This window comes from Spodoptera frugiperda, chromosome 28 (assembly GCF_023101765.2).
Source record: "Spodoptera frugiperda isolate SF20-4 chromosome 28, AGI-APGP_CSIRO_Sfru_2.0, whole genome shotgun sequence".
Taxonomy (NCBI): Eukaryota; Metazoa; Arthropoda; class Insecta; order Lepidoptera; family Noctuidae; genus Spodoptera; species Spodoptera frugiperda.
Window position 1 is genome coordinate 13,223,557 of NC_064239.1, and position 16,670 is coordinate 13,240,226.

At 33.9% G+C, this 16,670-nt stretch overlaps 1 protein-coding gene across 2 annotated transcripts in view; it reads right to left on the minus strand.

Annotated features, from left to right (window-relative positions):
• LOC118265053 (protein croquemort) overlaps nt 1-15,975 on the minus strand; it is a 31,476-nt gene extending 15,501 nt beyond the window's left edge. For both annotated transcript variants that reach the window (XM_050705684.1, XM_050705685.1), the window contains exons 1-5: nt 15,742-15,975; nt 11,469-11,611; nt 10,257-10,436; nt 2,579-2,704; nt 1,465-1,674 (exon numbers count right to left, since the gene is read on the minus strand). In XM_050705684.1, coding sequence (XP_050561641.1) covers nt 1,465-1,674; nt 2,579-2,704; nt 10,257-10,436; nt 11,469-11,591 — 639 coding nt within the window. In that variant the 5' untranslated portion in view covers nt 11,592-11,611; nt 15,742-15,975. The remainder of the gene's footprint in view (nt 1-1,464; nt 1,675-2,578; nt 2,705-10,256; nt 10,437-11,468; nt 11,612-15,741) is intronic.
• Nucleotides 15,976-16,670: the final 695 nt, after the last annotated feature.

The window sequence follows — 16,670 nt, forward strand, 5'->3', positions numbered from 1 at the left end:
CTAGTAGGTACATTTAAATTCTAAATAGTTTACATAAATAATACCTAAGTATTTCACAACATTATGTTATGTTCTTATTGTCCTGATATAGAATACAAGCCAGGGGTGGTTGACCGTGTCTGGATGTAAAAAGCGGGAGGTTGTGTATTCTAGTAACCTTCAAAAGATGATTGCCTATTTAATTACAATGTAGTTTATGGTCATATATACCAAGTTTCACTTCAGACTTCGTGCTATTTATTACACTGGTTACTGGTTGCCAAATCCAGACATTTCTAGGACCACGACCGGAATCTGTAAGTTGGTTCAAAGCGAGCACGTTACAACGTTTGGCTTCACTTTTGCACCAATAATATTTATTATATATAGTATTTTTGTTAAAAAAAATACTAGTCTTTTTTCATTCCGGGACAGCAAAATAACATTACTAGACACAGGATCATCCCGGAAATCCCGATCTCGCAACCCTAGACCCGCTTATGACCATTTGACCAACGAGGCGTCAAAACAAATTTAATTAGCTTACATTTCTAATCACATCTTATCTCGTAAGATATTTAAACCCATCAACAAAGACTTGGTAAACCCAAAACGTGAACGTTAACCAAACGTGACCACGTCTATTATCAAGAGGTACAAAACGTGGTCTAAAGACAAAACAGAGTAAAGTTCAAATGAATCATTGACAAACAAATTGCTAATACCTATCATTTTGTCACGGCCGCACTTTGCTCCCAGATAATTGATGAACAATATTGTTATTGCAAAAAGAATCATCACATCCTGCAAGAATTGGGTCAGAGATAACAAAAGGTCTATACAGTTAGAATTATTATAAAAGTACTAGATTCTAACCACAACCTAAAATGTGGGAGAGTCGTGCTTCGGCACTCACAGAAAACCGACGTGAAACAACATCAGGTGATCCGTCTGCTCGTTTACTGACTTATACCATAAAAAAACTACTTTGTGTGCAAAAATGTCCCGTTTTACCGGTTATTATTAATCCTTCAATGATTCATTTTCAATTCAATTAGACAACAATCAGTGTCGTCAATCAGTTTGGCGCTTTATTTGTTCCAGTACTACTCATTACCATAAACCCCTGCAGTGGGTCGAAACTAATAGAGTTGCCTCGTTAAACAATTACGTGAGTATAGATCGGTTAGAAACGTCATTCTCTGTTATGAGATGTGGGCAAATGGTCAGAGTTGGAACCTAATGGTCAACAATCTTCATAGTACCAGGACAAACAAACACACTAACAGTCAAATATGACCCGAAGCTGCGGGCTGCCTAGCGGGTTACCGGGGCTCCGGCTCGAAAAGCAGAAGTAGGAACAGGGTAGTTTTTAGTCAATAAGAGTCTGACACCCCCTCTCTCCTCGCCCAAAGTGGGAGAAGTGTCCTCGGATGATATTTTCCCCATCAAAAAACCATCAAATATAAAATATCTGCCACTTACCTCATAAAACCATCCGAATTTATCATAAGGAATTATGAAGGGGAGTTCGGGGATCTTCAGCGCGATGTCCAGGACGCGATCCTCTATGCCATCAAAGAGCCAGGAGGTGACGTTGGCCGTCTGGAACAGGTTCGGATGGAACATCCTCAGGAACAGGTCCACGGACACCTTCAGTGGCAGCCGCTGCTTCCTCATCAGGTACGCCACCGTCTTTGGAAGAAATTCACAAGAATTAGTTATGTATGACAACGATAACGAAAATTGTCAAAGATTACTAATTGTCGTACTCAGAGACTTTCAATGGTGAACGGCGCATTCAACGGATCTAAGCTCCATACAAAATGTGTCAAAATTCTACCGCTGGTAGGCAAATCTACCGATAGGTAGGTTATTGGAATGCGCCGTAATTAAACTTAGTAACGATTTCATTTCATTTAGATATAAAATAGGAAGAACCCAAAATGTCATTTGGCATTTTGGGTTCTTCCCTAATTTTAAGGAAACCTCAAGTAAAGATTAAAATTTATGAAAGGTTGATGAACGGGCATTATTACCTATAATACTATTTTTAAGATCTTAGAAGTTATTTAAGTTACACCATTATTTATAGTTTAGTAACTGCTTTGTAGCATTCGTTGCACACCGAGTAAATAATACAATCAGTCATTCTCAGATCTGTTATCAGTCGACGAGGAATGTACTCATTCAGCACGTTGCCTGAATATGATCATTATATTAAGGTGTTCTAAATGTAGTAGTGTTGTGTTGTTTTTTGTGTTTGAACTCGCATATATATGAAACTACTGGTTTCCGCTTTGAAAAAACTCTTTTAGCGAAAATAGCTAGTTATTTATAAAAAAAAGTATCTGATATCTGAAGCAATGCAGAAAGCAAAATTATATGCCAATTGAAAGTCATTGAGAGACCAATGTTCAGCAGAAGATATCTTAAATAACTGCTATGAGTAAATTAAGTTCAAGGGTCATGGAAGATTAAGGGCCCATACTTGGAACATATTACTGTATTGAAATTGTAGACCACACTATACACTATGGATGCAGTGATTTGATTTGATATGATGATGACGAACGATGATGATGAAGTTCCAACTCACCGCAATGACAGGGTTGATGCTGGTGATGTTGTCGCCGATGGACCCCGCCGACATCTCAGGTCGGAAGTGCCAGAACCGCTGGTTGTAGAACGTCAGGGTGCTGTTGTCGTTCCACGTCAGGTTCACCTGGACAACAATGTATTAGAATATTACTAATATTATAAATGCGAGATTGTGTGTATATTTGTCACTCATTTATGTCAAAACTGCTGAAAGGATCGGGATGAAATTTGGAACAGGGATAGGTTGTGGTCTGGAATAACACATAGGCTACTTTTTATGCCAAGGGGACGCGAGTGAAGTCGTAGGTAGAAGCTAGTATTCATGTATTTACAAGGAAAATACTGAAGGTCAAAAGAAACAGGTTAATTTAAAGTATAGTTTCCTCATATAAAATGTTTGTTTCGGTGTCGAATTTGCAGCTCTTTGATAACTGATGCAAAATAGGTACTTAAGTTAACTAAAAATAACGGTTTACTGACGTAAATATATTGAGAAAAGCTCTACTAGATTCGAGTCCCTCTGTGATTCCCTGTGTGACTCTAAACTCGGTACGTGAGTAAACCGTATTTTTTTAGTTAATTTAGTATGTCTCACGAAAGTTATTATAAAAATATAGGTACTTAAGTATTTCTAAGTACACCTTTACCAACTGTATCAAAGATTAGAAGATCGATGGTCATGGTATTTTCTGTTCGCTTCACACATGTATCATTTATAATGAAATCTCTTTCAATAGCATGTGGAAGATATGCGTTTCTTTTTATTAAAGATCTACTCTAATTCAACGAAAAACGAAATTGCGTCCGAAACCTCACAGATTGCATGCTACAATTGTATTAATTGCGAACCTTTGTGAACAAAAATGAACGAATGTAATGAAGATAAATAAATAGGTTTTGATATGAAATTAAAAATAAAACGTTATTTTAAGTAATTTCATTAGTAAATCAAAATTAAACGAAACTTCGGATTCGAGACCGATACCGCAACGAACAGATCGACAGATTAATCATAACAAGTGTGGGAGAGCCATGCTTCGGCACGAATGGGCCGGCTCGACCGGAGTAATACCACGGCCTCACAGAAAACCGACGTGAAACAACGCTTGCGTTGTGTTTCGTTGTGTGAGTGAGGTTACCGGAGGCCCAATTCCCCCCTTCCCAATCTTCCCCATCCCCATTCCCGAACAACAACCCTTAAATTCCTAACTCCCAAAAAGCCGGTAACGCACTTGTAAAGCCTCTGGTGTTTCAAGTGTCCATGGGCGGCGGCGATTGCTTACCATCAGGTAATACGTCTGCTCGATTACCGGAATGTCCCATAAAAAAAAAAAAACAAATATAACTTAACGTAGTAATCGCAATCATAAAGTCATGCATTAGACGATGATTAGAATTTTCTCGCTCTCACTTTCAGATCGTGCGAGCTATAAAGGAAAAGCGAGTAAGCGCACACGCAGCGAATTGGATACCTAAACATTCCTTGAAGGTGAATAGAATAGTATCTACCTCTACTACGACTAGTTTAAAAAGTGATTATTATTCCTTATTAGTACCTATAATAGTCAACATTAAAAAACCTTTTCTACAAATAATGCCGATTGGCAAGTGGGTTGATGGTCACATTTAAAACATCAATAGGTACATCATAACACCATCAGCCAATTAGTAGCCACTGCTGACCAAAACCTCTTCTCGCATGGAGAAGGTTTTGAGCATTAATCACTACGCTTGGTCAATGCGGGTTAGCGATTTCAAACTTATAAATTAGAAATTATAAGCCCAGGTTTCCTCACGATGTTTTCCTTCACCGTTTGTCAGTGGTTAGACACCACTAATAATCTTAGAAAGTACATATAACTTGGAAAAAGTTACAGCAATTCGGGTTTATCGACGAAGAGTTTAATTATAACGAGAATTTATTCACACAGTCAGATAGAGGATTTTTATATTGAGAAAATATATGTAGAGCTTCCATGGGATCGAATATTCACGCAAACAAAATTGCGAGTGACTAAATTGCAAATCTAATTAGTAATTAAGAATCGTTTGTTGATATAGCTTCCGTACTAAGATAACATACATTATTTTGTCTATTCAAAACAATAATTATTAAGATTAGTCAGTCTACAATGACTAGATGCTAAGCTAAAGGTCACTAATGACTCATTTCACCTCGACCTCTTTCGATAACTAAAATTCCCTGCGAATACTCTGCTCATATACATTGCAGTAATGATTCGTAATGGCTATGTTGACAAAACACTTATACAATCTAAATATAAGTATCTAGTAGAAACCTCAAGGTAAATAACATTTACCAAAAATGCAACTGCATATATTATAATTTCAAGGACCTTTCTGGACCCATTTAACTCGGGGATTATGATAAACCCTATTATGCAGTGGAGGTCCATAGTCCACCACTTCCACCAGTTTTTTTAATTAACGTTGCTCTACACTAGTATTTTCTCCTGTGTCGTGGGTGCGTATACAAATATACAAGTTCACATACACATGACACCCAGACTCGAAACAAACAACAATTTGTGAATCCGCTACATGTTATTTAGTGGCAATCGTGCAGTCATACAGTAGGCTATAACGGGCCGTTGATGTACAGTAGAAGCTCCTTATTCGCGCTTCCTTCATACGCGGTTTCACTATTCGCGGATAGAAAAATTGCGACCCAATTCCCATATTCGCGGTCTAAAATTTCTTTATTCGCGAATCGAATCGAAATATCGGTGCGTAACCTAAAAAAATTCTCCAGGCTACATTCGCTATCCTTTGTCAACGCGTCAGTAGAAGGATAAAAAAATAAAATACACCTTATTACAGCTACGTCTAGATTGTGACTTCTGCCTAAACCTAGTGTGACCTAAACCTGATGATAATAATATTATCATCAGGCAATCTGTATGATCAGAAAGTTCAATTAAACATTTTTTATCTACTATTTGCATCTTAATTTCGTCATCTAGGAACGTATCCCCTATAACCCCATACAAATTACCATTCCATATTCACGGTTTCTGTATTCGCGGCATATTTACGGAACGCATACCCCGCGAATAAGGAGCTTCTACTGTATTTTATTTTATAATACATGTCTAGAGCCATGGGGGATAAGGAAAACCGTTCTCCACTCCACGAATTAAGATCATAGTAAGTCTATAATACCTTCAAATTATAACATTTGTTGCCAAGCATAATCAAAGGATAATTAATTAAAATAACACAAGAAATAATCAAAAAGATAACAATAAGTTCAAGGTGATCGATCCATCGATAACCTTGGGGTTTGGTGCTAATCAACCAAACTCAGGTTAGAAGGAAATCCTTATCAATTACTTATCTGTTGGATTAAAATACGTATGCTGTTATTACTACTAATACTAGGTCTCATTGTGAATCTTAGATTTTTTATGGAATAAGCCGGTAAACGAGCTAACGGATCACCTGATGGTAAGCAATCACCGCCGCCCATAGACACCCGAAACACAAGCGGCGTTACAAGTACGTTGCCGGCCTTTTGGGGGTTAAAAATTTAAGGGTTGTTGGTCAATAGGGGATTGGAAAGATTGGGAAAGGGGGCAATTGGACCTCCGGTAACCTCACTTACAAAACGAAACAACACAAGCGTTGTTTCACGTTAGTTTTCTGCGAGGCCAACGTTCGTGCCGAAGTATGGCTCTCCCGCACTTATATTGGATATTTTAATGTGATTTTATAACTATGCTGAATCTGTCATAGCATAAATTCCTTTGCATAACTGTACAATAAATGAATAAGTATTAATTTAGTTGAGAAATCTTAAGTTTTACACAAGAATAATAAGATGGCATTTAGAAATAGAACTGGATAATGGCGTCAACGTTGATGTCATAAATAATACAAATATTATTTGATTTTTATCTGTAGTGGAAGTAGATTTATATACAAATACATACACATACATAATCTGTAATAATTAAACTAAACGATATTATATTTCCGAGATAAGATACATTATTATAAGAGACGAATAATTAACGAATAGATATATAAACGTATGTATATGTCTGTTTTAATTTAAGCCTTGAAGCCGCTGACTACACGGTAAGCGCGGTGGCTGTACCTACTGCCGCGTAACGTGTAGCGGGTTCGATTTCCCTGGAGCAACTCGTTGTGTGATGCACAATATGTTGTTTCTGGGTGTCATGTGTATGTAAACAACCTAATTTTCATTCACACAAAAATAGGCAATAAATGCATTCAAATACAGGTAGGACAAGTTGTATAACAAGTAATGTTACATGACATACGTAATACTTGTGCGCACGCGCATTTTTACGTTGTTTCGAGTGTTACGGAACAAGAATCAGGTTAATTAGTTTCGCGGGCACAAGCACACTTGCATACATATAAGGGTCGATAACTTGTTTACTGTATTTTTTAAACCTTTTTCTTTTAAGTACCTTTAAAAAGGGTGATATTTTTTGCCAAAATCGGGTGACCAAAAGGACCAAATTTTATCCTTATCTGATGTGACAAAGGACCAACTTTTGAATATCAATTTTAATAACTTTAGTATTTAATGCAGCCAGTTAGATTAACATAATTATATTATATGTATTCAATAAAGGAGGACTAAGGAGAAGGCCTTTGTTCAGCAGTGGACGTTTCTCGGGTGATGATGAAGATATACGAATAAAGAAGTTGGTTCTAAGTGTCATTTTTTCACAAACAAGTGCTTTTTCCAATTTAACTTAAAATCTCATTATATTTGTTTCTAAATCGGTGTGAATGCTGTGAATACATAATAGATCACACTATCGTACACAACAGAGATAGGATTGACATTGACCAAATTCTGTTATAAATTCACAAGAAAACCTGTTTGCAATATGCGTCGGTTGACCTTTGATTTTTGTTTGCTAGTTTGCAACCGCAATAGCCAAAATTAATGCCTAGATATTAATTAAATAAACAAACTAATACTGATTTCTTAATAGATGAAACTCTAGAAAAGGTTTATGTCATAATTGGACCAACAAAACTATGTAACCAAGTATTTTGAATTGTATTGTAAACTTGATTGAAAAAGAGTAACCTATGGAGTTTCTTGCTCGTTCTTCTCCATAAGAATCTACACTTTGGAACGAGCTAATAGCTTCACTAGAGGACTGACCGAAAGACAGACATTTTGTTTTTTTTTTAATTTTGTAATATTTGCTTTGACGTTCAAAAGTGTCTTCTCGGTCTATTTGAAATAAATAATTTTGACTTCAGTAACTTTAGTATCCTTTATAATTTCTTTTTTCAATCTAGAAGATGAAAGATATAGAGCACAATACATGGAATCCCATAATCGAATGTATCTTGGATTTATACTAAAACTTAGCAAGAAAATGAGAGACAATATCTTAGGTAAACATATTTCAATTCTCAAAACTACAACATTTAACAAGGTACATGACTATGGGGAAGAACAAGCAAAAAACTTCAGACACAAATTATATATATCATTATTCATAATTTAAGCACCAACATTTTGTCATCTGATGTCGTCACGGACAATAATGATGATTGTTCACATTGTTAGAAAAACGTTTTAGCTATTGTATTGTATTGTAAAGTAAAATATACAAAATGTATTGCAATAACTGGAAACGGTAGAGAGGAGTAACTATTGTGTTATGTAAGCGTATGAATATAATATAAACAAACGCCTGTAATTTACGTTTGCAATGTCTACAATGAGGAACAAACATCAAACATTAACTCTCTTCACTTAAGCCTTTCATTATATGTTTACAGTTTACACGTCCCTATGTAGAAATCTTAGTTAGGCATAGAAAGAAATGTGCAATACTATCGTGGAATCTGCTTAAAGAAACTACATACATACATAACCTCACGCCTGTCTCCCATGGGGATAGGCTGAGACAATGGAACGCCAATTGCTACGAATCTTACTTCTTTCGCTTTATCAACAGTCATCAGTACTTTCATGTATGCTCGTCAATTAAGAGAACTTAAAGAAACTAACCTAGCAATTCGATGTCAATTTATTAAGTTATACTTAACAGAAAAAAGCAAGTTTTACCATGTTATTTTAACAGCACTCATTTATTAAAAAACAAGTTAACTGTCAAATACCCAGCACAACTATAATCTACACAGAAAATTACGAAACCAATCATAAAAATTCGCAAAATCTAGACTTCTGAAATCGCTTTCATAATAATCACACTTGCAATAACTTGATCAATAAACTACATGGCATTTATTACATAACATTTTATTGGTACAACAATTGAAAGTAATGCACGTGTGACATTGCATACAAAATTATTGGATAATTAGACTTTAATTTTTAATAGGACATCTTACATCATAATCCGGATATTATAACGCCTTATCTTGATAATTCCTATTCTGATAATTAATTTAATTATGTTTTGGAATAAAAGATTATAACTGTTTTGGACTTAAGGACCACAAGCAAACACGAAATAATTTTCCACAGTATATCTACTGACCACGATATTATGGAGTTGGATTTCCAACCCGTTTGAACAATCGAACTAAGAAATTTTTATTAAAATTAAATTAAAAGAACTAATGCTGGAAATCGCCCTCTAAACAACAAATTAGAATCGTTAAGGCGGTTAATAATTTCAATCGTTTAAGATGCTGAGTGTAAATTAAGATTCGTGCATTACAAAAAGTTGCTCATCAATATTATAAAAACCCAAAAAAATTGAATCTAACATTACATTAGAATCTAACTAACAGTAAAGTCTAATGGCACCAAATAAGGATACAATAACAACAATATCTGGCTCTAATCTATTAATGGAATGTAATCAGGAAAGACAACAAGTTATCATTATCATAAAATAATTAATTCTCGTATTTTGTAGTAGATTTTGATAAAGTAAATAGGATCACACATGTGTATATCACCTGACTTGACGATGCCCTGACAATTGGACGCCTGTTAACACAATAGGGTAGATGACTAATTCTTATTTTAATGTTTTATTACGGAAACAAATACTTTTGAAGATATATTGATTTGAAATATTGCGTGACGTCACTTTCAGGCACATTTTATACGTAGAAATGACGTATTTTCTTTGATTTGATTCGTTTTAACTACATAAATACACATTTGACAAGATAAAAAAAATAAGTACGTTTCTAATATTTTTCTGTCTTTGGGATTTGGGTGATGTAGAGGCAAAGCCTATAGAAGATGCAATAAAGAGGGAAGAGAATATTAGGGGTTGATATTTCTTTACACATTTCCTATAAATAGCATTGCCAATAAAATAAAATGTTATCTACGTGAATGAGCTCATTGTAACACTAATTTATTAATTATTATATGTTTTTATCACTACGTTCTTTTTCCTTAGGCATAATGCATTTATCCAAATAATCAAATAGGCCGATACCAATAAATCTAATCTAATTAATGAATAGCACGTGTATTTGAAATGATGTCACTCTAGTAAAAAAAAGCCTGAAATATTCTGAAATTTGGTCCTAATTTAAAAAAGTTTAAAACAATTCGTAACCGTAAAATCGTAGCGTAGTAATCGTATTACATATTTATATATTTATACAAAATACATAAAATATTAACACCATTTATAACAACGGGAATTTACAAAAAGGCTTACCTTAGTATGAGATTCTTGGAACACGTAAGGTCCCATTTCCACGACTTTAATCTTCTCTGCCGTCCCGCTTAGTATTTCGTTTACATTACTAATATTGAAGAAGAAAATCTCTAAAAACATCGGAATCGGCGTTTCCCTCCATATACTGAACGACATTGAGTCTGGTGATAGAATCATCATCTGCAACAAATGAAAGAGGTAGTTAGATTGACTGAACGTAGGTCTGGTCCTTTTGTGGTCTTTTTGGTCCTTCGGTAGTTACAACCGGTGTCGGTTCGTCCGGTGGAAACATGGAACAATTAGAGGGTAGTTCGGTTTTAACTTTCAACCATTATAATATCCAATATCCAGTTTATAAAAGAAAGAATCCTAGAGTAAGTAATGTTCATAACAATGTACAAAAATAGCTTTACGGGGCTTTTAGCGTTATGTCTGTGTAAAAAATATAATATAAGAATTATTCATGTGCAAATTTCAAACTAATTAGATCCACAAATGAAATAACACAATAACTGACTAGCTAACTATTTATCTAATCTTTAAACTCCACTAAAAATGTCACAATCCACGCAGAACTAAAACATTTCGCTAAACATCTAATAAATAATTAAATAATTCTAATATTGCTGCAATAAACATTTACTGCGCACAATATAATCTCCACATAAATTAAACAGCAGATTATTTATCGACCACTAAGATTTCAAACAGGTTCTCAATTTTTGGTCTTTTCGGAAAACATTATCTTAATGGCACTGATTAGAAAGATAATATAAAATTAGTGTTTTATTTCAAAAAGGTATAAGAGCTTTGACAGCGTATGTAGTAAATAGACGGGCTAAGGAAGAGATACATTTCGACTATATTGATAGACAAGCTTGTAACACATAAATAGGTGCAATACCCGTAACCAAAGCCAAAAACACCCCAATGAGATAAGCTCGCCAAAACCTCCCAAACCTTCATGAAAACATCGAAACACTGAAGTCCGGCGTGACCCAGGGACATAAATGACTGTTCCCGCAATGAAATAAATCAGAAGATATTATTAGAGAAGAAGATAAAGAAAACGATAGTTTCCACTTCTTTCGGCGGCATTAATCCAGGAGACAGAATTACTTAAGCCCAATGGTACAAAAGAAACTACACAACTGGGAGAAGCCCAGTCGCTAGATGGTATATATTAGGGACCCACTTATTTATAATACTTACTCTTTGTAACTGGCTGTCGAAGATCGCAGGCCAGAACACCACCATGACGGCGCCTGACACCACCAGCAAGGAGCCGAAGCCCAAGAAGAGGCCGCTCCTCACTCCCTCTGACTTCACACACATCTTGGTTTCTATTAATTTACCTGTGGACAAATAAAACTTAATCTTTAGCACACTATTGAAGAAATCTTATTACAGGACCAATAATATGTTGTCACATATGTTGCTCATGAATATGGGTCCCAGCGAAACTTGAAATTAATCGAGTAACATTATCATTTCGTCAAACAATAACGGAGGTTAGCTGAATAACATTAATTAATAATAATTAAGAATTAAATATTTGTTTAAACATAACATCGCAATATTTACATCTTGAAGAGCCTAGAACCATACCAAATGTAAGATAAGATTTGCTTTTTGCCAAATACTTAATGGTGACCTTAATTTGTCTTTACTAAATGATTTTTATTTCTTTTTAAGCTGTACATTATTATTTTCCGGTGCGCAGTCGATTTATTGGTGGTTATAAAATACAAGTAATGCAACAATATCGCCTTAATGGATTATTACCAATTATGAAATAGAGATTTTAATCGATTTATTGATAGATTAAATGCTAAAATGTATACCTTACTTGAACATTTTTAATTACCTATAGGAATAAAGTGTATCGTAACTAATTAACATTAGTGTTTGTTTGTAGTGTTGTCATGTTGTAAAGCAATAGCTTTGCGACCATTATTCATACCTGTCTACGCTTTAGAACGAAAGATAAGGGAACTAGCATTTGTCGTACTAATAGGCATGATGACGGGGTATGAAAATTAAAAATCGATTTTATTTTGTCATAACTATATGATAACAATACTTAGATAGAACGAATCAAAATTTATGAGTGGAGGTAAATACATACGTCATTTCTACGTATAAAACGTACCGCGAAGTGACGTCACGCGCTTTTTCAAATCAATTTATATTTTCAAAAGTATTTGTTTCCGTAAGAAAATAAAAATTAATGTTTTAAAGTACAAGAGGGACATCAAAATAAAATTTTGTTGTCCTAGTTATTAGCATTTTCAAAATGTCATTTCCTCTTTGGTATCGAAAGACCAAAAAGGATATTTTACCATTCAATGTCGGAAAGAGGCCCATAACTATTTGCACATCACATACGTAATCGGTTACCTTTATCTATGACAACAAATAACCCGATAGTGAAACATAATTGTTCGTTATATTCACAACATTGTAATTTCTCGGTAACTATCTGATAACTACTAGACAATAATTTAGTGTCAAATACTACCGTAGATCATTCTAGTAAAAACCGTAGTTTTGGCATCAAATGTAATAAAGACCTCAAGACCTGTGATAAAAGAAGGAGTGATATTCTTTGCCGGAGTCTGTATTTCCTGATGGGTATAAGCTGGGTGTCTTCAAAGCCCGAGTGAATAGTTCGCTCATGGGCAGACGTGTCCCATCGTAGGCCGCATCATCACTTACCACCAGGCGAGATAGTAGCCAAACGTCGACAAATCAAATATAAAAAAGCCTAGTTACGTAGGTATTGTAGATTTATCTTTATCAATATCTAAACCTAATCAGTTTTAATTTGATGATGACAAATCCGTCCTTTGTACCTGGTAAGTGGTACCTAACATCCATCAATCGTTTGAGTGACACATAGTTACCGGCAATTTTTCACAATGAATTCTTGCAAACGGGCTATCAGATATCGTCTGATTACCGGACATACTTAGGTACGTACGTATTAGTGTTTGGTGATGAACTAAAGATATTCTTTTAGTTAGTTTTTTTTAGCTTTACAACTTTGCTTACAACTTATATTTTTTTAGGGGGAGAAATCATTTAATGGCTTTTCCGGCCTTAGGTGAATCGAGAGGGTGTGTCAGACTCTTACTGACTAAAAATCACTCTGTTGCTACTCCTGTTTTTCGAGCTGGAGCCCCGGAGTGGGCGTGCCCTATGGTTACGGATCGGAGGGATGGGGAATAGGGGACGTATAGAGAATGCAGATTACCTACATCGATAATCTCAATTGTGTTTAACAAGCAATGTAAAAAGATTATAATATCAATATCCACTTCAGTCATCTCTAGTGCATGTCGTGTCGAGTATCGATGTTTCAATTTCAAGTGATTTTATCGATAAAACTAGATAGTTAGTTAGATGACCTATTTTTTTACAGAAGATAGCATAAAGTGGTACATATTGGCGATATCAAACAAGGTAAGTAAGGTACTAGGTGAACAAGGGGAGCTCGCCCGACCAGAACTCACTTCAGCTCGAAAAGCAGGAGTAGGAATGGGGTGGTTTTTTGTCAGTAAGAGTCTGATAATTCCTTTCGCCTCGCCCAAGGCGGAAGAAGACATTGGATTATTGTTCGCCCTAAAAAAGATGAAGTACTTAGTTACTAGGTATAAACTATTCATTGTTTTATTCAATTAAAAATTATTTTTCAATATCATTGGTAACTAGTATTATTTTGGTTTTAGACAAATGTGCTAAGGACTAAGGGCTGTTGAGATAAAAATCAACCATTTCCAGCGGGTGGTAACAGTTATACATAGGTACTTAGCCTAAACAATTATAAATTATATTAGCTTAAAATATACCAAAAGCAAAGAATTTCTGCTTAAAAAATTCAAGACAGAAGACAAAATAAAAAATGTTTTAATAATAAACAATTTTCAGTCAACATTTATCAGAGGTTTAGTTGATGATAAATTGCTAGGTATCTTCATATCATTTTACTCAATTTGATTTAGATTTAATAAGGATTAAAATATTTATGAAGATAAGCATACCTATAGCTAACTAGCTATATCTAAGAAGCTATAATAGAGGAAAAGATTGGGGAATTGGATTAAAAATCAATTATAATAGCTAGCTATTAGTTTTTACTATTTAATCTATTTATCTGTCTATGATTTAATTATCTAATGTGAACAGTAGTCTTAATATTAATATTATACAGTGTATAATTACTGATAGCCTTTTCGAAAAGTATTTGTAAACATTTATTGATTTCAAAATATTTTGTAAGTTTTTCATTCATTACATGAAACTTTTTTAAAAAAAGGAACCAACTTTTGAATTTTACAGTGCATATAGCCATTTTATTAAGTTGGGTAATAATAAATCTATAACCTCTCCTAAGTCTGAAAATGCTGAAAAATCAGTTCAGCCAAACAAGAGATAATCGGCCATAAACATACAATACAAGTACATTATACTTATATACATAACATTATCATCAAAATAAACAAAAAGGTCAAAGTTTAGAAAGGTTTGTTTATAAGTGATGACGAGATCTTAAGCTAAATGCATTATATTTTCTATTAATTTGTAAAAAGGACCTCCAAATAAAAATAAGATAATAACAACTTGTTAAAGTCAAAATCATATCATTATGACTAGATTAAAATGGCACATTTGAGTGTCAAGTCAACAATAAAAAAACTGTCAGTCAGGCTGTCGTTGAGGCTACAAGCTATCTGCTTTTTCCAAAATGAAAATTTCTATGGAAAAAAGTGGCAAAGAAACTCCATGGATATTCTATTTCTATCAGTATAAAATAAACAACTAAGCATTATTTGAATGAGTAGATAACTTAAGTCAAACAAAGGCACTAATCATCACAATAAATATTAAATGATGTCACCCTCAACACAAATAAAAAATGTTTTAAACTTTTATCAAAGCATTTGGCCTAGACATAATTATTAATATTAGCAAATTTATTATTCTTAAACAGTATTTGGTATGATTTAAAGCTTATGAGATAGAATTTGTCAACAAACGATTCATGTAGGTCGTTTAGATAAAAAAATATACTGGTGTCATTGATAAAATGACAAGTAAAAAAAATAAAAACGGTTGTGGTTCAATTTTGAACGTTTTTCAAACTGTTATAAGATTCAAAATTAAAAATCTAAGTCCTTATTTCATTTTTCTGAGGTTCCAAATTTGAAATATTTAACTGCAGGTACACAACTCGATTTCTTATAAGTTTAGCTGGGTATTACAAGAATTTGATTAGGTATAGAAGTTAATTTTATGAAACAATAAACATACAAGCCAACTTGATAAAGAAACAAAAGATAGTAAATAATAATAAGGTGACGTTTCGATATAAATAAAATGAAAACGGTAATTCAAAGAATTACTCTGAACAATCTTTATAAAGACGACTCAAGTCATATGACTTAACAACGCGTAATTTAATAAAACAAATTAGTATACTCACGTTTTACAGCATAAATAAATTACGAATCTAAACAACTTTGTTCACCCACGTTTTATACACTTTTCATTTGCTATTTGGCACTTAAAATTAATCTAAATCACGTGCACTGCTTATTAACATTTTCGCTTACTTTCCTAAACCGCACAATTAGATTATTTTAATAAAAACGTAAATAATATTTGAAATAAACTTCACGTGTTATCACTGTAAAGTCTATGCAGAGAATAAAAAAAAATACACTTGTTGTAATAACTGTCAACGTCAATGTCAAAATAGATTAGAGTGACATTTAAAGTGTTACTAGCGTAAAGTTTATTTTCTACCATACTTAAATAAATAGTTAAATGCAACAATGGCATCAAGGCATCAATCAAGCCAATTTGTGGACTTTTAGGCTTTCGGCATTAAGACTTCAGATTATATTACAGTGAAACCTCGTTAAGTGAGACCATCAAGGAACCTTCAAATTGGTATCACTTATAGACGTATTTCACTAACCCAGTGTCTCAGATAACCAGGTATAAATAAAGATTTGTCTCATTTACAGAGGGTTCCATTAATTAAGGTGAACATACGGGTTATTTCAGATAAAGAAGTGTGATTCTTAAACAAAACAATGTGTTATGTGCACATTATAAATGAATAAGAATAAGTAAATCAACAAACAAAACGATGTTGTCTCAGTTATTGAGGTTTATGCATTAAAATTCACTTGCTGTCTCAGTTATAGAGGTAACTAAGATGATTTTAAATCGAAAGAACGATTATCGGCCATGATATAGAGCATGGTTGTTCGTCCCAACTAATTAGAGAGTAATTCATTGCCAATGGGTAGTGTGCCTCATGTAAATAAAACAAATGCATGCCTACATATTTCTTTATTATTGAATAAATTACAAAAAATGCTATTAATGTAAAATTCCATTCAG